Source organism: Amblyomma mixtum, unplaced genomic scaffold (assembly GCF_055824585.1).
Source record: "Amblyomma mixtum isolate Tamu unplaced genomic scaffold, ASM5582458v1 scaffold_12, whole genome shotgun sequence".
Lineage (NCBI taxonomy): Eukaryota > Metazoa > Arthropoda > Arachnida > Ixodida > Ixodidae > Amblyomma > Amblyomma mixtum.
The window spans coordinates 8,056,589-8,078,956 of record NW_028317651.1 but is presented as its reverse complement, the minus strand read 5'-3'; the positions used below and the strand labels follow the sequence as shown (position 1 = coordinate 8,078,956).

Here is a 22,368-nt window from a genome sequence, read left to right as displayed (position 1 = left end):
ACACACAGTGCCGTGTGTTGTCTGTCTTTCTGTGTTCTTGTCTCTTTGCGCTACGTTTTTACCTAGTCAAACTTGTTGCATGTGAATGCATTTAAGCAACAAAATGATAGAGCTGTACAGTGTGCAGAAAGCAGAAGAGGCAAAGCTTGTAATATGACTGAAACAATTCTTACCATCAACAAGCGTTCCTTTTTGAAGGCACCAAGAACAGCCATAGTATCCGTTGTACTGCTTAGCATTCAGCAGTGAAGCGCGAGCTGGCGAGTCAACACAAAAGCACAACACATTCACTGTTGACTGCACAACTTTGCCAGCAAATGACCATGTGAAGTTGCCCATAGCGCGGAATTTCTCGACAAATGTCTTCAAGTAGAGGTGAGTAGGTGGGTGACCTTTGGCAAACCAAATGGCGCCGATGAGGATGTTCTTCCAACGGTAGGGAAGAGGGAGCTCATTAAGCGCTACTTGAATTGGCCAGACTGACCCTTTGCTTGACTTAAATACTGGCGATCCATCGCTGTTGGCGGTAACAGTCAGGTCACTCCAATTCATGTTCCTTTCATGGCGGACCTTTCTGTACAGTAGGCCATCTGTGATATCCTTATAAGCTCCCTGATGAGTTTCAGTTGTCAGTTTCTGGAGGTTTGCGCCAACTATATCCCCAAACTTCTTTAAGAGACACTGTAGCTGACGCTTGAGGTCGACAGTTATGAAAAAGCTTCCTTTTTTCACCAGCTGTGCCATAGTCGTCGTGGCTGCACAATTCGTGCAGCGCTGGAAATCTTGGCCGCAGCTTGATGTCAGGCACTCACACGTTGGGCAGTATGTATGGACTTCCACCATCCTTGATTTGTGCAAATCCCATAACTTCCTGAAACCATATTTTGTCGATGGGAAGACGCTCTGGCCAAGCAACGCATTCAACAGCTTCAACAAGCTGTCCACTTGTGTCCAAGGAAGGCCAGCAGCAACAACAAATGTTAATACAAGCAGCATCGCCTGCAGGTGGGTAGTGTTCTGGTGTGGAAGTCTCGACTCAGAGTTCACTCTTATAAATTCCGACAAGTCTTCGTCGGGGTCCTCTAGCAGATGGTTGTCAAGCCCATCGGTGTCCTCATCAAGCCTTGGCAATTGTGCATCAGAAATGCTGTCATCAAGATGCTGGCTTGAAGGCTCATCATCCAAATTGGGATGACTTGTAGAGGCGTTGTCATGCACCTCATCTTCAGTTTGCTACAAAAAACATTGGAAAGGCATCATCAGCAACAGAAGAAAAAACATCAGTATTCAAGTGAATGACTGCAACCTGTTCATGCATACCCCGAGTTGGTATCATTCTGCATGAACATCATTCCGATTCCCTCCACATTTTAATATTTTCATCACAGGTTGTATGTATTTTCTTTATAATGATCCATAAGAGATTAGTATACGTGGACCATCATGTGACATCAACCTACAATCACTAAATAATTTATAATCGAATTTCGTATCTCACCTGTTCAAGCTTCAACAGTCAAGTAATGGCTACGACGTGAAAGGTCAATATAAGTCACATGAGACACAAATAAAAAGTGCAACATAATCACTGCTTCGTAATTTTAATTCACTGTGATGCTAAAGACAGCTTGCTGCAAGAGCTGGAATGGCAATGGGTTTGGTGCATGGTTCATGGGAGTTGTGGTGTCCTAAAGCGACCCCGGCTACGAGGGATGCCATAGTGGAGGGCTCCAGATAGTTTCACTCACCTGGGGTTCTTGAATGTGTACTGACATCGCGCAACACATGAGACTCTAGCATTTCACCTCCACTAAAATGTGATCATAGTGGCTGGGACTGAACCCCCGCTTTTTAGGTCAACAGTCGAGAACCATAAACACTGAGCCACCACAGCAGCAGAATCACAATCAACGAAGCAGCAGCGATTATACTGCAGCTGTCTTCATGCCTCATGTGACCTATACTGAACTGACATCGTACCCATCGCTCTGCTTTTGGAACAGAAGCCGAATCAGGTGAGATGAAATTTGATCATTAATTATTTGGCAGCTGTAGCCAAATACCTCATGGTCTTCCATGTATAGTAATGTCTAACGCACCGTTACAAACAAGAAAACATAGCCAACCAAAATTTGGTCTCTATACTCCTTTAAATGTTATATGGGAAAGTGTCAAAAAGTAGGACCAAGAGTGAAAGTACGGCAAGTCGCCTTACAGTTCAGCATTGTCAGGTTCGTTGAGCATGATTTCACAAGTCCGACAAGGCAGACAACAACAAGAGACGCTAATATTTTTTAAAATAGAGTTGCTCAACAGCGGCATAAGCCCATGCATAGAACAAGCATTAGTACAACTGAGTGGGCAGGAAACATAGGCAAATAAAATAATACATTTTCTCATAATACCGCATTTGCATGGTTCAAAGGCAGCTAACATTAAACTATCAAAAAGGGCCCACAAGAGACCAAACATGCATTTTCGGGCTCAGCTGCCAAGCACCTAACCACTTAGCCACCACAGCAAGTCTAAGTGCACATATCTATGTGGCTTCGCTTGAATGCAAGAATTGCCTCTGAACACCTCAACACCTACACGAAAATTCTGGAGCAAAGGGCAGTACATCAGTGTGTGCGTGTGGGGGGGGGGGGCAAACCATTTGAACTGTCTACTGCTGGGAGATTTTTTTTCTTCGGAAAAATGGGGTACGCAAAGTTTTCCTACGCAAAATTTCAGGCTTGTGGAGGGGGATAGATTGCCCCCCTTCAGCGGGTGAGGTGCGTTTCCAGAGTCAGCGCAGAGGCTCATGGGAAAGTCGTCTGCTACAGCTACTTCACGTTCCAAATTTCTACCCCTGCTTGCTTGCTTCACGGCAGCCGCTGTGTTAATTCGCTTCATATACTAATTTATTTCCACTGCAACACCGCTGATTGTATTGCATCATCGCAAGACCAACCAGACGTCGACTCTGTTCTGCTTCGCAGCGTGTTTTCGCATGAAGTACAACGAAAATAACGTAAACGGTCGGATGCTTTCTATGCGTATGCAGTGAGATGTGTTGAGACGTGCAGGCACGGCTGCATGTAGGGATAGTCTGCTAGCAGCTTTTACACGCTTCGAGGCAGCTACATCTATCATTTACTAAACTGTGCAAGCTCAGCCTTCGTTGCCTTCGTGATGCAGCAAAAAAAAATAAAAAAACGAATATATAACGACCAACACGTTAAACTAGTTCCATCGGACACACAGCCGACTGCCGTGCATACGCAGAACAGCCAGCCTACGCTGGCAATATTATAACCACGAGAAAACACTAATACCTTTCGTAATAGTCATTTTATGCGCTTAGGACGCGTTCATACACAGCACGCGCTGATCTTACGGTGATGCTGTGCAATACGCAATGTCGCAGCACAAATAGATTAGCAAATAAACGATGCACGAATGCAGGACAATAGCTATGCAGAAGGCAGTGCGTGGGAGAAATTTGGAACCGGAAGTAGCTGGCAGACGATTTTTCCATTGTTTGTATTCACTTCGCAAACGGACCTCACCAATTCACCCCTGCCTCTTTAATCCGGCCCCATCCCTCAAATATGCACTCGCCTCGCTTCGGTGCGGGCCCCAGGACACGCTGTAAACAGGCTTACTTGCCTCTGTTCATTGATTTTTTTTTTCTCGTAGAAGCCCAAGGTACGGCCATGGTACGGCCCAAGGAGTAGAGGGAGAAATTAGGGGGTAGCGGGCGTCTTTGGAAACGTGCCATGCACAACGGCTCACCTCTGAAACTTCATTCGACGGTTCCCTTTGCCGCTGGCTCCACACGGTTTGCCGCGGAACTTTCGCTGACGACGTACCGGGCTCAAAATAAGCAAGGTACCGTTTTTTAGGAGGCATGCTGCGATAAAGTGCACAGCCTGCTGGTAAAAGAAAGCCTTCGATCCGAGTACTGCAGCTATGCAGCTAACAATAACTACAAACGAGGCACGAGCGGGGCACGAGAGAGAGCACGCGCGGTCTCGGCCTCCACAGTTACGTAACCACCACGCCAAGGTCTATTGCCCACGCCGCCGCTTTGCACCACTGTACTCTCAAAACAATACTTTTTTTTCATTAATACAAGTCTAAATGATCGTTATTCGCAGTTTTTCTTTTTTGCAGTAGATATTGTAGATCTGCAAACAAGAAAGTGTTTTGTCATGCTGTTTCGGTTTCGGTTTCAACAGGCGAACGAAGAGTGCACCGTGAAGGTGGCTTATAGGTCACGCGCGAGGCATGAAAAAACTGCAATATAATCTGTGCTTCTACATTCATTTTCATTCCGATTCTTGAAGCAGACTGCATTGTAGTGAAGCAAAACGACTAATCAACATATCGCAGTTTTTTCATGTCTCCCGTGACCTGTGAACTATAAGCACAGTGCAGACAACTGACACACACAGCACATGCACAGAATGGGAACAGTTATCAGTTTCAGTAAGCACGATATCTGCACTACGAAGGACCAGCTATAGGCCCCGCTCTTGTCTTTTTAGCTATAAACACACTTTGGCGTCACAACCATCGCTATAGGCTGTTGAAACCGAAACAGCACGAGAAAGAAATTTGATTATAAATTATTTAGCGCTCGTAAGAGAACACCACGCAATAATCCATGTACAGCAATGTCTTGCGCATCATTACAAACAAGACAGCAGGCACCCATAAGTTAGATGCATATACTCCTTTAACCATCACAGCGATCTTCATGCCTTTTGCTTCCGCGACCTGTACCATTTATTTTGGCTTCCTTTACTGAGATCTTTGTTTCCGTTGCTGTTAACTGGTAAAAGTGAAGAAATATCATAGACAGTAAAATTTAGGCGACCACAGAAAAATACACCATTTGCGGGCCTGTAATTTACGGTCAATCTTGGACGGAGGGATGGGCGAAGGTCATTTGACATGTGTACTTCTTGGATATTTTTCGTCGAAAAAATGGGGTTCGGCATGGTCTTCCTATGTAATTTTTCTTTATTAGCTGGGGGGCTTAGGGAGCGCCAAATTTCTACTTAAATCCATACCTGAGTTTCTGGGTTTGTCATACGTACGGTTTATTACACTTAGCTGTTCGTATAAAATGAACGCAAAGCTTTTTTTTTTTCACCAAATAAGGTCTTCTCAGAGTGACTGGATTATTTCGACCTAATTTTGAGTTGGGGCATATTGAGTGCAGTTCCTTTTTATGGGATTTCTATAGCTTCAAATATGACAGCGAGAACTATATGAAATTCATTCTGGTTCATTGCAGCCAATGCTAGCTGCTATAGTTATTACTCGATGGTGTGAGGCTGGCAGTGAATTTTCTGCAGTGCACACAGCGGCCTATCAATATGGTCGACGTGCTCATTCTGCGACCGCTATTCTCAATATTCGCGCTGGACGTGGCACTTTGGACTGCTGGGATTAAGATTCCGTTATCAGCTGGATTATTGATCAGTAAATCCTGCTCATCCACCTGGAAACCGTTCGATTCCAACTTGAATCACATGTATATCCAGCTACAAAATGTCATTCACCGGAAATCATGTTCATCTGAAATAATTTTTTCAGAAATATTTACACTTCCAGTTCACCCCTTCTCGAACCTCTCCCAATGCCAGGTAGAAAATGTCACTTCAGCAAGAAATTCAGCCGAAAAAGTGCTTTTCAAGCTGGAATGGGCGCCCGAGACGAAAGTCCGCCCTGCCTCCATTTTCATCGCGAAACGCCAGCCGGCAAAGAAGCAATCGCCGAATAAGCGTCCAATACATTAAATAGCTTATTTGGCGGTTTGTTTTCACCCGAAATCGTGAAGCGGACATACGGGGAGTTGGTGGCTGACAGGCACGTGAGAAGAGCTTCTGTCTTTCTAGACATTTCCAGATAATGAAGGGAAATGGTAATAATAATCTCTTACCGTACCTGTTAACCTAAGATCACAGAAAAAATTAGACCGAACATATCGTAATACGCTGTTCTGTGCGCGGATAGAAGTCTTACGGAATTCTTTGCGTATCTTACTAAACAGCGCCACCTCTAGAAGTATAAATAATGAGCCATCCAGCAAGCCTAGGCGGCGTGGGCGCATCAAGGCATAGAGCACCAAGGAGGCTCGCACGCGGTACTCCGTTAACTCCGTCGTTTGTTTTGATGATAGTTGTGGTAGCGTAACTGCCCGGACAAATGGAGTATTACGTGTACGTAAAGTTCTTAGAGGACAATCTGAAGAAAATTGCCAAATCTCGGCATGTGAAAGGGTTTCGCCCGGCCAATGTGCACGATTTTAGCGCCGGGGTAACCTACAGTGTATATTGGGAGGGCGACCAGAAAACCAGCGGAGGGTACTACGACGCTGAAATACTGCACATGTCAGGTAAGCAGAACTGTCCTGAAGACCCTGATGCAAGTTTATTTTTTTTTGTCCCTGTGCCGTGAACTATTGCTGCAAAACATGTCGGCAAGCATCTGCCGCCTGTCTGCTCACATGGGTTTGCTCGGTGCACACGAATCAAAACAAAGGGCGCCGCCTTCATGTCCTTTGTCAACGCTGTTTTCTCTTTCATGTTGTCGAAATGTGTACATTGGGCCTATACTAGCTTCGGCTATTGGCCCAGCAGTTTTTGCAAACGTTTTGTATATCTGATGTTAAAATAAAGAAAGAAAGAACGAATCTGCACCGACTAGCCCAACCACACGTGTGCGTTGTTTCTCGAACGTTTTTCGCCTTCCACTTTCTTTTTACCGCTTGTGCGCTCCAAGTGTACTGAATGTTTGATGTTCGATGTACCGAAATCCCGTGCCCATTAATTTGCCGTGGTTTCGGGGAGACTGCACAATGGTTAGACCTGTTTTATTTTTAATTCTGTGTGTTTACATACACTGTAAAGCTTTGCAGTATTTGCCCATCTGGTGTTGTGTTATGAAATACACTGCACAGCAATGTCAGCTATCATATGCTGCATTCCGTGCACTCATGTTGTCTTCTCATCTTTTCTGTGCTTTTAAAAATGTTAGCTCATCAGCACCACTAGGCTGAACATTAATTATGTGGATGCTTGAGAAAAACACTGCAGCATGCGAGTGTAATTATGTGGACACTGGACACTTGGGGAAAACACAAGCATACGAGTGTGAGCACTGAGATGTATCAGCATGAGTGTTGTGTGGCCTGGTCGTTACTACGAGAAACAAGTGTTCATTGAAATTTATTTCAGAGTCCAAAGAAGAAATGGACTCATTCATCATTGACAAGGCGCAGCGTGCAAAGCTGAAGCGGCAGGGGCCACCAGAAAATGTGCGTGTTGGAAACTGCATGTTCCGTTCAGGAATTGTCATGTTGGTAGTATGTATACATGGGTTTCATGCGATGTCATGGGTGCCACAATATAGAGTCTAAGGGAGAGCTTCTGCAATGCAGATTGGGGCAGGTAATGAAAAATGGATTTGAAAAATTTGCAGGTTTCTGGCATGCATCTAATCTCAAACATGGCAACAGCTATGACTTTGGTGCAACCCAGGTATATGCAATTTTCATTGATGCCACTGCTGGGCCCTTGCTATCTTCGTGGTCATTCTGAATATGTTTACTCTTTTTTATGGAAATGTTGGCTAGTGTTAAATTATTGAAACATATGCAAGTCTTAGAGCAAGCAGCATGTTGCCATGCGGGCGTGTGTATAATCACAACCGTGGTAAACAGAGCGTGCAGTTGTAGGAAAAGCCTATATGAGTGATGTAGTGCATTTTTCTGGTATTTGTTTAGTTCATGCATCTATACTTGGAAATGCATATGCAAAGAATTGTATGATACAGCTGTTTGGACCATTTAAGTTGCTGTTGTAAAGAGCGACCAAGTAAGAAGCAGCTTTAGCTCAGAGTCGTGAAGGACTTCACATTGACTATGCCAGCTTCACAGTCACATCGAAGCACTGCTGAATCTTTACAAGGGAACCTCTGGACAGGAACTTGTTGCCATTTGTAGACCTGCAGATTCTGAGGCTTAATGCAGTCATATATACAGTCATATGCACTCCTTCTGGCATTGCTATTATTCCTGACATGTATCGGGAGCATGAACTGTCAAGCGCAAAAGTTTGCAGGATCCGCGAAACTGCATTGCTGTGCCATCTGCCATCACAGAGCGTGGTGTTGAGGTTCACGTGAGTCTGGATACTATGCTCTGTTATGGCATATCACACAGCAATGTAGTTTTGCTTCGCCCCGCCACACATCGCAGATCCTGCAAACGTTTGTGGCCAACAGTACCGTGTTATGGATGAGGAAATGCCTAATGTACTTGTGGCAAGTGGGCGAGTCTCCTTGCAGTGGTCAAACAAATGCGAGTGTGCTGATTATATGCGAAGTGCACAATGACTTGTGCATGATACACATTTGCTGTATTTATATTGGTTATGCCTCTGCTTCAATTCTAGTCAAAAAGAAAGGTGAAACAGTTGAGGATGGCTGCCAAAAGGAGTGCCAATGAGGACGTTGTGGCACTCGCAGAAAACAATGCACTCAAAGAGGAGCTGGAAGCCCTCAAGAGAGAAAATGCCAAGCTGCGGCAGCTAAACATAAAGCTGCAGGAGCAGCTCCTGAAATGCCTCTCAGCTCCAGGTTAGTCCTGCACGGCAGTATGCCTACTTCTTAATCTAGATACCACTTGCTACAGCCTGTAAGTTATTACTTTTTTCTCGTAAGCTCCAGTGTCTCAAAAATACACAAGTGCTTTATAAAAGAAACTTCTTTTTGGGAAAGCAATTGTCAAAAATTTTGCATGTTTATGCAAAATTCAACAGTTTTCATTGGTTGTAGAAATGCAGTTTTGCACTAACTCCATGTCTTTAATGATCCTAACGTCTGCATCACAGTGGAAATGTGAACTTTAGCTACATATGTTTATGTTCTTAGTGGAGCTTAGATAAATTACCTAAAAAGACCAAAAACAAAAAGATGAGAAAGTATGATGAAACAAGAAAAAATGAACTTGCTAAACGGGAAGTCTAAAACTGCAAACGTTTTTGTCGACAGCTGCTGAAGTGAGCAATGAGGCTAGTTTTGCACTCATTGAGAATGCCGCTGAAGACATCCCTCCAAGGGCGGTTACACCAGTACCACAGCAGTGCCACCCCACCCTGTCACTGGAAGGGTCCACGCTGCCTTCATCTGAAGTGCACAGTGCGTGCTTATCAGCTGAGGAAGGTATGGAAAGTCATCTGCAGCACTCCGGAATCATGTCTACTATCTGTGCCCCGCTGCGGTGGCTCAGTGGCTACGGCGCTCGGCTGCTGGCCCGAAAGACGTGGGTTCAATCCCGGCCGCGGCGATCGAATTTCAATGCAGGTGAAATGCCAGAGGCCCGGGTACTGTGCGATGTCAGTGCACGTTAAAGAGCCCCAGGTGGTCGAAATTTCCGGAGCCCTTTACTACGGCATCTCTCATAGCCTGAGTTGCCTTGGGCCCCTAGTAAACCCCAGTAAACCAATAAACCATGTCCACTATCTATAATTGTCAGTGACATTGTTGCGGAGTCCTTAACCTACCACCGTGCGCATTTTTTTCAGTTCGCAGCAAGTTTATAACCCGTTTTTCAAGCTGCAAAGATAACCTAATGACAGAAAGAACAGGGAAGGGTACAGAAATGAGGAGCTCGTTATAACATAAATAGGAAGATAGCCAACAGTCATTGAAACCAAAGAAAGCATACGAGAATGTTGTTTTTAAATCATTATTCATGATGTAATGGGAAATTCATCGGTACAGGCAGCAGCCATGTTGAGAAAGCTTCAAATTAACCTAAGGACAGCGCAGTGCGTGTAACGTTAAGGGACAAAAAGAGAGTAGTGCGAGTCAGGGGAACAAGCACGACTGTGATGTTCTGGTTTACATCATGAAGAAATGAGCAGTACGTATGGTGTGGAGGACAGGTGATGAATGGTCCATTACTACTAATGAAATAGATTCCAAAAAAGAAAGGTAAACATTGCTGACGAGATAAGGAAATCTGTGGACTATAGGATGGCTGTAGCTGGCCCAGTACTAAATTAGAGGTCAGTGGGTAGTGCTTTTAACCTGGTTTGGGCATACGCAGGATGATGAAGTTGACCGCCAGAAATAACTGCATTTTGGTTTTCTTTGTTGCATATTAAACGCAAGCACTAGTGGTAGCTAGCTGTCTTGCCATAAATATGGGTAAAATTGATTCCATATCTCATGTCTGCATAACAAAAGAATAATCTAATTATTTATTTGATATGCTTCGAGGCTGAGGGTATTGATTTCAGCATAAATTGTATGAAATGTTGCTCCTACTGCACTAGTCTGAATTGTGTTTTAATCACTACTAGGTAAATATCAAGCTTGTGTTTTGCCGTCATTGCGTGCAGACATGCCAGCTTTACAAGGAAAGGAGACATCTCTGATGGCATCTGCTGAAGTAGACTCTCCAGCCGTGCCTGCTGGACCGCCTGCAGCAGAACCACGACCAGTCCAGGGTGTTTGTTCCCTGACAGACAGTGGAAAGGTGAAAGCACCTAAATTTTCTGTCTTATGAAATGTGAAATGCGGGGTAGCATGCACATATATTCATTCACCAGTGTAGAATGTTTAGCAAGTTGATACTTGTCTATACTGGCTATAGCAGCACCAATAAGATGTGGCACCAGCATTCATTTGCATCTGTAAATTTTTATTCAAGAAACACAGATTATAAAAAAGAAAGGAAAACAAGAAACAGGAAAAAAGGTCACCATCCAAATCGAGCAACATTTGTCCTGCTGCGAAAATTCACTGGATGCTCGTGAAAAAAATTTCATGTCTACATGTAATTGCTTAACCAGTGCTTTTAAAATTCAGTAAGCTATATGCATTTTATGTTGGTGGTTTAATGACAGGTATATGGGGGTGTTTTAGTCAGGCTTGAACAGTCGGACGGTTATTTCTTGCAGCTCATGCAGTTACTTTACAGGTCCAGTTTGGTCCACAAAGGTAGCCCATGTAGTATTAATGATCACTAAAATTTTTCCATATGAAGTTGAATCATGCTTAGTGCTGCTTTTAAAAAGAGCACTGGCAGCTAAGACATCAATGAGATGTTAGGTGTCAGTGCAGGCTGAGCAGTAGAGGAGCCTGTGTTGCAGCCATGTGCCCCACAATGACAGCAAAAGGGGAGGCATGAGGGTGAAGCATGAGAGGCCAGCTCAGTGTCGGAAGGGTAACTTGTCTTTGAGGGTGGTCCTTCGCATTGCTTAGTCATCGTGACATGTCTTGAGAAGGGCATCTGGTTGCTATAGAAATTTTGTGACCATTCCACTCTTACAAGGGGCACCATACCGTGTGAAGCACAAATGGCACGGATTTTTTTAGCATTTGTTACTGTGCGCACATACTAATTGGCTAAGTCCAGCAAGGTAGAGCCATTTTTCTGAAATTATTTGCTGATAGCATTCCAAACATGAATTGAGATTAGCATTAGCCAGTTACGAGCACTGCATGCAGTTACCTTTGATACTCCACTGCTGTTAATAAGTGCCACTAAATGCCCATCGCACTGTTAATGTCCACGTTTATGTTCTGCAGTTATTTTCAAGTTTTAAATGATTTTGACCTTGGTGCTGTGGCAAGTGCTAACACTGAGTTTTAAGTCAGAATGCACTCGGTAAACAATGATAATTTGTACATTATGTACGTCCCTTTCAGTTCGGCATGCCATTTGTTTTCTTTTTCCTGCAGGTACACCTGGCCAATGGCCACGAAATTTCAAAAGAGGCATATGATACCCTCATGGCACTACAAAAGGATTCGCTTTTTGTGAAAAGAGCAGCAACCACATTGTGGTCAACAGAAGTGCTGGCTCAGCGCAGTTTCACCGGGACGCTGTCCAACCGATTCCTGGCAGAGGGCGGGGACAAAGCCCCGCAGAAGCCACTGACACCGCTGAAGGTGGAGACGATAAGGGGTAATTATTCTATTCTACTGGGGTTAGCACATGTGCATATTGTCATATTTCATTAACATATGAAAGGAGGCTATCTTGACCTTGGCAATAGCTCATGAGAGGGTAATAACTATCAAACACTATTTGACTCATATTAGAATGGATCAGTTTGTTGCGTAGCTTCTGGTTGTGCATGAAAATTCATGTGCAGTCAACTACTTGACAGGCACAATGAGAAGCGTTTGGTAGAGATAAGAACTTCCTACAGAGCTGAGCTGCAAGATGAGTGTATGACATGAGCACTCTACATCTGTGGCAACAACCTAAGAACGTAACTTGTTTTGTGATGCTAAAATAGACTGTTGTCACATGACAATGTTGAGCTGGAAAGTTAGGTTCTTAAGAGCTGTGCATTTTTAAAACCTTTAAATGTTCACTGAAGTGGAATCTGAACTCGTCTTTTTGCCACGGGAACTCGATCTACACGCTCCCAGCATTCTTAGAAACTTTGAATTATTGCCCTGTGCGGCTGATTTTCCTCATTTAAATCTGAGTAATGTGTGGCTACCGCCTTTTTCTTTTAATTCTCCGCAGTCGGGGAGGAGTCAGCCAACGCATGGAGTGCCTTGCAGGCAGTTACATGGTGGCTTTGCTTTCATTTTTATTTTGTTTTTTACATTTCCGTGGATAAATAGATCTATTCAGAGACTACATAGCTGCAAATTAGGCCCACAGAAATAAAAATACGCGAGGACTCTGCTTTTGCCGATCACGACGCATCACTCCGCCGATGGCAAAGCGGCAAGCCGCCACAGGACTGGTTGAAAGGTTGGTCGACTCCTGCCACTGTCTGCGGGGGAATTAAAAAAAAAGGCGGGAACCGGGTGTTTAGTTCGATTTAAACTAGGGAAACCGACTGCACAGGGAAATATTTCGCAGTTTCTAAGAACGTTCGAACGTGTACAACGAGTTCCATCGGTAAAAGTATGAGTTCAGATTCCTCTTTAGTGCACCTTTAACGCAAACTCTGATGGTATCATTCTTATGTATCTTCCTGTCCTTTTTTGTTATTGTTTCATCTTATTGCCTTAGCAAAGACACTAATTATGGGATGGTTTACACAAACATATTCTCTGGAAATGTATGCAGTTTGACCTGTTGTACACTTCGCATATATAGTAATGCAACTGAGCCATTACTTGGTGTGCTTTGGCTTTGTGTTCAGGACCATACCATGTATGCATCTACTAGGGCACTGTGCATTGCCTGCATTCTTACAATGGACAAACGCTTTTTTCTGATGACCTTAGTCATTTTTCTGCTTAACACTTGGCGTGAATATTAAGGTGACATGCTCATTTTGATGATGTAGGCAGTGCGAAGCGTCACAGCAGCTGCCATGCTTGCAGTATTGTCGCTCATGGCCTTTGCACGTGCACATGATTTGGCAACATAGCTTTGTGCAACCTGTCTGGAGTGGAGAAAGTGATTTGTTTACATATCTGCTGAGATTTTTCCAGAATCGGAACACCTTGTTGCACTATTACTCATATTCATGGTAGAGAGAGGGTGCGGTAGATGGTCCTTGGCGATCACAAAATGAACAAGGGAGGGGAAAACCTCAGTTTGCTAGAGCCAACGTTTCGACAAGGGGACTTGTCTTCGTCTGGGCAAAGCGTTCATCATCGGCAGGGATTATATAGGGCCTTCGCTCCGAGGAGGAAGGCCCCGGGGGTGGGGAAGGAAAGTGGTGTGGGAGGGGATGCGTGTCAGGAAGGGGAGGGAGGTGAATCATCATTCGCTAGGCTGCAATAGTGCAACAACCTATATCCGGGGGGTATGCAATGAACAAAAGGCTTTGAAGGGGCTGCGAGGGGGGCGCTGGGTGAACCTGCAAAACTCAGATAAAAGGATTAGTCAGCGTGGTACAGGGAAATGATAACAAGGGAAAAAAAAGGGGGGGGGGGGGGGCTGGCACCAGAAGGAGAAAGGAAGGGGGGCATTTCCAAGGAAGGACTAGGCAGGGGGGGGGGAATGGCTCGTGTTCAGAGAAAGCCAAAAAGTGGGGGCAGAGGGGGTAACAGGAGTGTCATGGTTTCCGAGAACTGGTAGCAAGGGATTAGGAGAAGAAAAAAAAAAAAAGGTGAACAAAGGAAGAGGGTGACAAGGCCGGAAATGGGGTGGAAGATATTACTTGGGAAGGGTGCAAGGAGCGACAATATACTTATGTGAGGTTCTAGGAAATAGTCTGACCACGTGCAAGACATTTGTTAATTTAAAATTATGCTGACACTGGAATGTACCTGAGAGATTCCAGGTTTCCTCTGGACATGTTGATCCCTGTTGGTTGCAGTGTTTTAAATTTGTGGATTAGGAATGCTTCTCTGTATTTTCTGTCCCTAGTCGATTTGAAGCCTGACTGAAGAATGAACAATTTGAGTTCGTCGAATTTGTGATGGCGTTGATTAAAATGGGTCGACACTGCCTTCTGTTCATTCCGTGTTGTGTCAGCCCGGTGCCCGTTTAATCTGGCACTCATTGTTTGTCCGGTTTCTCCGATATATTGTTTCTGGCAGTAGGAGCACTGGAGCATGTAGATAATATTGGACGATGTGCAGTCAAAACTGGTCTTTATATCGAAACTGAAATCGCTTGCCGTACTTTTAACCGTAGTGTCCCTTTGTAAATGTTTGCATGTCTTGCATCTGGGTCGAGAGCATGAAGTTACTGTCGGTGGTGGTTTCTTACCGAGCCTAGCATGCACCAGGATGTCCCTCAGGTTTGTGTTGCGTCTGTATGTTACCCTTGGTGCGTCGGGAAATATTTTCTTGAGACGGTCATTACCAGTTAAAATGGGGTGGTATTTCCGCAGGATATTGTTTATGTTTGGAAGCGCGTTTGAGTATTTCGTTATAAGTGCAGGAGGTCGTTGACTGTTAGCTTTTGTTCGTTTTTTAAGAACTACATCTCGTTTCAAAGTGGTTGCTCGTTGGAACGCATTATTAAGGGTTGTCTGTGGATGGTTTCTGGTGATTAGTGTGTTTTTTAGCGAGTGGAGGTGTTTCAGGTAGTCATCGTCGTCGCTACATATTCTTCTTAGTCTCGTTGCCTGTCCTACGAATATACCTTGTTTGCAGTGTCTTGGATGATGGCTAGTGAAATCTAAGTATTGTTGTCGGTCAGTAGGCTTCCTGTAAAGTGTGGTTTTGAGCTTGCTATTTTCTAAATGGACAGTGGTGTCAAGGGAATTGACTTGCGTTTTCGAGGAGTTGAAGGTGAATTTAATGCTGGGGTGGAATGAATTGAAATGTGTGACGAATGCCTTCAGGGTCTCAGCCCCGTGCTCCCATATCATGAAAATATCGTCTATGTACCGCAGGTATATGAGTGGTTTTTTTAGAAATGAATTTAGAAGTTTAGATTCTAGTAGCCCCATAAAAATGTTCGCGTAGGTGGGTGCGAAGGGAGTGCCCATGCTTGTTCCAAATACTTGAAGGTAGTAAGAAGAATTGAATTCAAAGTAGTTGAGTGTTAGTACCAATTCAAGTAGCGTGAGGTACACTTCAGTTTCGTGCGGGTGAGGACTTTGAGTTAGAATTTTTAAGAGTGCGTCGATACCTTCATTAATGGGAATATTTGTGTACAAAGCGGCGACGTCAAGTGTGACAAGTATGCTATCTGCTGGGATAATGGAAGCGTCATTCAGAGACTCTATTATGCGGAGAAAGTGCGGTGTATCCTCGATAAAGGAAGGGAGGTGGGTGGGAATATCTGCAAGATAGTTGTTCAGGAAAATTGATAAGTTCTCTGTGGGCGTGTTATTGTTTGAAACGATAGGTCTGCCGGGGATATCTGCGGTAAACAAGTCTTCTGCGGAAACCTTATGGATTTTGGGAAGTAGGTAAAAGCGTCCTGCCTGTTTGTTTAGCGGATTTAAGAAGTGGTAATCGGACTGCGTGATTAGTTCTCTTGATAGTAAGTTTGCCAGTTTGTTCAGAATCAATTTGCAGAACTCTGAAGTGGGATCTGAATCTAATTTCCTATAATGACAAGGGTTGTTAAGTTGCCTAAAAGCTTCTTTTTTGTATTTTTCGGCTGGCAGGATAACTATGCTACCTCCTTTGTCTGCAGGTTTAATGACTATATCGGTTCTAGAAGCTAAGTGGTTCAGAGTAGCCTGTTCCGTTGGGTTAACGTTTCTGCGTTTTCGAGCTTGCTTTGTTTGGTCTATAATTTCTTTCGAGACAGATTTAATGTACAAGTCTAATTCGGGACTCTGCTGCGCTTCCGGCGTCCAATTAGACTTGTACATTAAATCTGTCTCGAAAGAAATTATAGACCAAACAAAGCAAGCTCGAAAACGCAGAAACGTTACCCCAACGGAACAGGCTACTCTGAACCACTTAGCTTCTAGAACCGATATAGTCATTAAACCTGCAGACAAAGGAGGTAGCATAGTTATCCTGCCAGCCGAAAAATACAAAAAAGAAGCTTTTAGGCAACTTAACAACCCTTGTCATTATAGGAAATTAGATTCAGATCCCACTTCAGAGTTCTGCAAATTGATTCTGAACAAACTGGCAAACTTACTATCAAGAGAACTAATCACGCAGTCCGATTACCACTTCTTAAATCCGCTAAACAAACAGGCAGGACGCTTTTACCTACTTCCCAAAATCCATAAGGTTTCCGCAGAAGACTTGCTTACCGCAGATATCCCCGGCAGACCTATCGTTTCAAACAATAACACGCCCACAGAGAACTTATCAATTTTCCTGAACAACTATCTTGCAGATATTCCCACCCACCTCCCTTCCTTTGTCGAGGATACACCGCACTTTCTCCGCATAATAGAGTCTCTGAATGACGCTTCCATTATCCCAGCAGATAGCATACTTGTCACACTTGACGTCGCCGCTTTGTACACAAATATTCCCATTAATGAAGGTATCGACGCACTCTTAAAAATTCTAACTCAAAGTCCTCACCCACACGAAACTGAAGTGTACCTCACGCTACTTGAATTGGTACTAACACTCAACTACTTTGAATTCAATTCTTCTTACTACCTTCAAGTATTTGGAACAAGCATGGGCACTCCCTTCGCACCCACCTACGCGAACATTTTTATGGGGCTACTAGAATCTAAACTTCTAAATTCATTTCTAAAAAAACCACTCATATACCTGCGGTACATAGACGATATTTTCATGATATGGGAGCACGGGGCTGAGACCCTGAAGGCATTCGTCACACATTTCAATTCATTCCACCCCAGCATTAAATTCACCTTCAACTCCTCGAAAACGCAAGTCAATTCCCTTGACACCACTGTCCATTTAGAAAATAGCAAGCTCAAAACCACACTTTACAGGAAGCCTACTGACCGACCACAATACTTAGATTTCACTAGCCATCATCCAAGACACTGCAAACAAGGTATATTCGTAGGACAGGCAACGAGACTAAGAAGAATATGTAGCGACGACGATGACTACCTGAAACACCTCCACTCGCTAAAAAACACACTAATCACCAGAAACCATCCACAGACAACCCTTAATAATGCGTTCCAACGAGCAACCACTTTGAAACGAGATGTAGTTCTTAAAAAACGAACAAAAGCTAACAGTCAACGACCTCCTGCACTTTAACGAAATACTCAAACGCGCTTCCAAACATAAACAATATCCTGCGGAAATACCACCCCATTTTAACTGGTAACGACCGTCTCAAGAAAATATTTCCCGACGCACCAAGGGTAACATACAGACGCAACACAAACCTGAGGGACATCCTGGTGCATGCTAGGCTCGGTAAGAAACCACCACCGACAGTAACTTCATGCTCTCGACCCAGATGCAAGACATGCAAACATTTACAAAGGGACACTACGGTTAAAAGTACGGCAAGCGATTTCAGTTTCGATATAAAGACCAGTTTTGACTGCACATCGTCCAATATTATCTACATGCTCCAGTGCTCCTACTGCCAGAAACAATATATCGGAGAAACCGGACAAACAATGAGTGCCAGATTAAACGGGCACCGGGCTGACACAACACGGAATGAACAGAAGGCAGTGTCGACCCATTTTAATCAACGCCATCACAAATTCGACGAACTCAAATTGTTCATTCTTCAGTCAGGCTTCAAATCGACTAGGGACAGAAAATACAGAGAAGCATTCCTAATCCACAAATTTAAAACACTGCAACCAACAGGGATCAACATGTCCAGAGGAAACCTGGAATCTCTCAGGTACATTCCAGTGTCAGCATAATTTTAAATTAACAAATGTCTTGCACGTGGTCAGACTATTTCCTAGAACCTCACATAAGTATATTGTCGCTCCTTGCACCCTTCCCAAGTAATATCTTCCACCCCATTTCCGGCCTTGTCACCCTCTTCCTTTGTTCACCTTTTTTTTTTTTTTTTTCTTCTCCTAATCCCTTGCTACCAGTTCTCGGAAACCATGACACTCCTGTTACCCCCTCTGCCCCCACTTTTTGGCTTTCTCTGAACACGAGCCATTCCCCCCCCCCCCCCCCCCCCCCCTGCCTAGTCCTTCCTTGGAAATGCCCCCCTTCCTTTCTCCTTCCGGTGCCAGCCCCCCCCCCTTTTTTTTTTTCCCTTGTTATCATTTCCCTGTACCACGCTGACTAATCCTTTTATCTGAGTTTTGCAGGTTCACCCAGCGCCCCCCTCGCAGCCCCTTCAAAGCCTTTTGTTCATTGCATACCCCCCGGATATAGGTTGTTGCACTATTGCAGCCTAGCGAATGATGATTCACCTCCCTCCCCTTCCTGACACGCATCCCCTCCCACACCACTTTCCTTCCCCACCCCCGGGCCCTTCCTCCTCGGAGCGAAGGCCCTATATAATCCCTGCCGATGATGAACGCTTTGCCCAGACGAAGACAAGTCCCCTTGTCGAAACGTTGGCTCTAGCAAACTGAGGTTTTCCCCTCCCTTGTTCATTTTATTACTCATATTAGGCAGAAGTGTTCTAGGCTTAATTCTAGGCTTATTTACAACTTTCTTTTGATGTGCTGTGTTTTACTGTGTTTCACTTAAATTTGCTCACCATTACTGCTGCACTGTTCTGTTGAGATTGCACATGCTTCTACACTTACTAAGAAGAGCAGAAGGAATGGCATTGTGCATCGTCAGAGCTACAGCTTTGTGCCCTAAATGTGTTACAGGTGTTGAAACATGGACGGTCTCGCACCCGGATTTGGCCCTTTTCATGTGTGAATCGAACATGGGTTCATTTTCTAACCCATTTTCTGCAGCAATAAATGACTGCAACATCAACATGGCCCCAAACCCATACAATTGATTTTTACAAAGAACTAAAGCTGGATGAGGTTGTCCTCTGTGTCCCTTTGAAATGATCAGGCGAATGAATTTACTTATCATGTAGCATACTGTTCTGTGTTACAACAAGCAGTGGCGTTACAAGTAGATTCAGCAGTTTTTGTATTGCTGAGCTAATTGTCAGGCTAAGACTTACTGTATGTCCTGGAAATTGGTTCTACACGAACAATTCTGCCAAAGCAAGAATAATAACAAAGCTTGCGCTATTTTTAACACTTATGCATAATTTTCTTTCAGTGTTCTTCAGGCATTATGCCCGCAGTCGAGGGGTGTCGGACGAAGCAGCCACAAAAGCTGAGAAAAGTATAAGACTGTGGCTGTCACAAAAAACTTGCGAACTTCGCCGGAAGAGGCCCGCTGCTTCAAAGAACTAAGTGAATGAGAATAAATTTTGTTTCTTTTTTCTTTTCTACATGCCCTTGCAATTTCTTTTAGCAAGCATACGAATTGAGTATTGACGTATGCGTGCAAATTTTGTTTCATTTTCTTTCCCTAAAATTTCTATTGGTAAGTGTAAAAATTGAGTGCTGGTGTATGCATGCTGTTATGTGTATCCTAATGCACTGCATCGCTATCAAAGCACATTGAATTTGTGTTTTTCTCACGGCCACTCTGCGTACACACAACTCTTCTTCTCTTTGAGCTCTCCAGCGATAGTGAACAACTGTGCAAGCATTGCAGAAGCTGGTGGTTTAACTGTACTTGTGCAGTTTATATCAGCAACTGTACCAAGGGACAGAAGAGGGCAGCTGTCGAGCTCACATTTGCCTCCTCACCTGAAGTTGGCGTCTTGTGGAGCCACACCTTGCCTGCATCACCCACGTGCGCTTCTTTTCAACCTGTTTTCTCGGTACTAGGTATGCTCGTTATGCTCCACAGCGGGCGGCACATATCGTGAAACGGAAATTGTTCCCGAAGGCTCCTAACCCGGTCAGCACGGCACCAAATTAAATCACATCAGAAAACACCAGACCGGGCCACACCAAAACACTAGAACGGGCCACACCAAAAACATCAGGCCGGGTCACACCAGACCCGGTAACACCAGACCGGGTCACACCAGACCGGGTCACACCAGACCGGGTCACACCAGACCGGGTCACACTAGGCCGGGTCACACCAGGCCGGGCCACACCAGGCCGGGTCACACCAGAACCCGTGTCTGAATTTCCGGTCTGGTGTAAACACCAGATATGGGCTGGTGTTTTTTTCGACTGGGACGTGAGCAGGGTCACAGGGAGAAATGGGCGTTATTTTCAAGAGGTACGTGGGTGACCGGTTGCGGGGGTAAGGGGGAGGAGAGAGCAAAGGGCAGTAGGGAGAGGGTGCTGTCTCCTGCTGTTCCTTTGCGTGCGCCTTTCTCTTTTTCCCCTTTTACTTTTTCTCGAGCCGTGGACCGCAGGCCGAGAATTCTTCTAAAGTGCGCTGTTTTTTTACTTCCGACGCTGAAGAACGACAAAGCTGGCGCGTCTGCCAAACCGGTCCTGAAAGGTCTCATGCATGAACGCATCCTTGCCGGCTCACCTAAAAAAACCTTACAGCGGCTAATGTGTCACTCCTGGCGAAGGGTCAGTCCTGAAGCGGTCAAAAATTTCTGAAAAATCACATCAGAGTTTTTGGAGAGAATCAGTTGCATTCGTTGACGTCCTGGTTACGCAGGACTGCCACCAGCTTTGTGAAGAGCGCAGTGCAAGGCACAAAGAGTGGCACAAAAACAAATTTTGGTCGATTTGGCGAGGCTACGGCAAATGCGAATTAGGTGTGCTAGCTCTGCAGTTTCGATTTGGGATCCACTGCTCACGGCTGGAAGTTGATGCAGAAGATAAAGCACAGCGCAAGAGACTGGTAGTTTAGGACACGGGATGATCGGCTGCGGCGATGTAAGAGCGAGTGCTGTGCTGCTGTAGAGTGTCGTATTACGTGTCATGTCCATCTGCCACTGCTTTCCTCATGGTTTGTACATGGTTCATGTACATAGAACAAAAGGCGATGATGTAGTGGTCTGATGCAGTGGCCAGCAAAACTAATCTAATCGCGCCGTCCGTATTGGAAACCCACTCGCGACCGCAAGGTATTTTCTTTTAGTTAATTTTATTTAAGGTCAAGAAAACTCCAGACATACAGACGGACCTCGGCGAACACTAAGATTGAAAGCCTCACCGCCGGATAAAAAAATCTCTTCCTCTCCCGTAACAGAGAGTAGAGTATGCATGAAATGTTTACGGGCCTAATGTCATCTCGGTGGACACCCGAACCGCACCGTACAGGAAGGGAGGAATGCCACCACCCGTTCAGCGCGATGCCTTGCCATTTGAACGCAAGGTTTTTTGAGGAAAGGAAATGGCGCAGTAATTCTCTGCCATCTCGGTGGACACCCGAACCGCACAGTAAAGGAAGGGAGGAACGCCACCACCCGTTCGGCGCGATGCCTTGCCCTTTGAACGCAGCGCTTCTCCCCCGGGCCCCTGTGCGCCTGCGCGGCTTTGCTTCGATGCGCGAAGCCCCTAAGAGATCACGTATGACAACGAAGTGTATCGTGGCATTTATGTGCTTTTTGCACGTTATTAGAAATCGGAAATTATATTTCCGTGCATTATCAAACGCACAGCTCGACTGATATCTTGATAAACATTGAGAAGGCACTGGCAGCAGTTATTTTTTTGACTCGTCTGGAGACCAACCGGCGCTTGCATGCCGGTCGCGTAGGAGGGCTTAGAGAGTCTCGTTAAATCTCGTTAAGTCTCGTACGGTGCCCGGATGTTCTCGTTTCAGAGCCCGGATGATGGCTCTCGGTCTCGGCGTGACGTCACCACACTGCCGACAACGGGAGCTAAAAGCATTTCATGCTGAAAATAAGCCATGCGGAGGCAACGGCAAGGTGTTCTCCGACCGCCCGGTGTAAACGCATCATCGTGCGGCCATGGTTCTCGTCTGTTGACTTAATGAAGAAGACGGTACAAGAAAAAGCTCTACCTTAGAGCCTTTACTTCGTAAACAATCCATTACACAACCATTATGAACAGGCGAGACCTTTGT

The 22,368-nt window shown here is 44.9% G+C and overlaps 2 protein-coding genes and 1 pseudogene across 2 annotated transcripts; 2 read left to right on the top strand and 1 right to left on the bottom strand.

Moving 5' to 3' along the window:
- Positions 1–548: 548 nt before the first annotated feature.
- LOC149324904 (uncharacterized) lies at positions 549–3,894 on the bottom strand (annotated as a pseudogene).
- Positions 3,895–6,201: 2,307 nt separating this feature from the next.
- LOC149324903 (uncharacterized) lies at positions 6,202–10,439 on the top strand. Its single transcript, XM_089565198.1, has 3 exons — positions 6,202–6,391; positions 7,233–7,312; positions 10,404–10,439. The coding sequence occupies exons 1-3, from the start codon at positions 6,202–6,204 to the stop codon at positions 10,437–10,439; spliced, it is 306 nt and encodes a 101-aa protein (XP_089421324.1).
- Positions 10,439–19,706, top strand: LOC149324902 (BEN domain-containing protein 5-like). Its single transcript, XM_089565197.1, has 3 exons — positions 10,439–10,540; positions 11,749–11,974; positions 19,570–19,706. Exons 1-3 carry the CDS (start codon positions 10,439–10,441, stop codon positions 19,704–19,706), a joined length of 465 nt encoding a protein of 154 aa, XP_089421323.1.
- Positions 19,707–22,368: the final 2,662 nt, after the last annotated feature.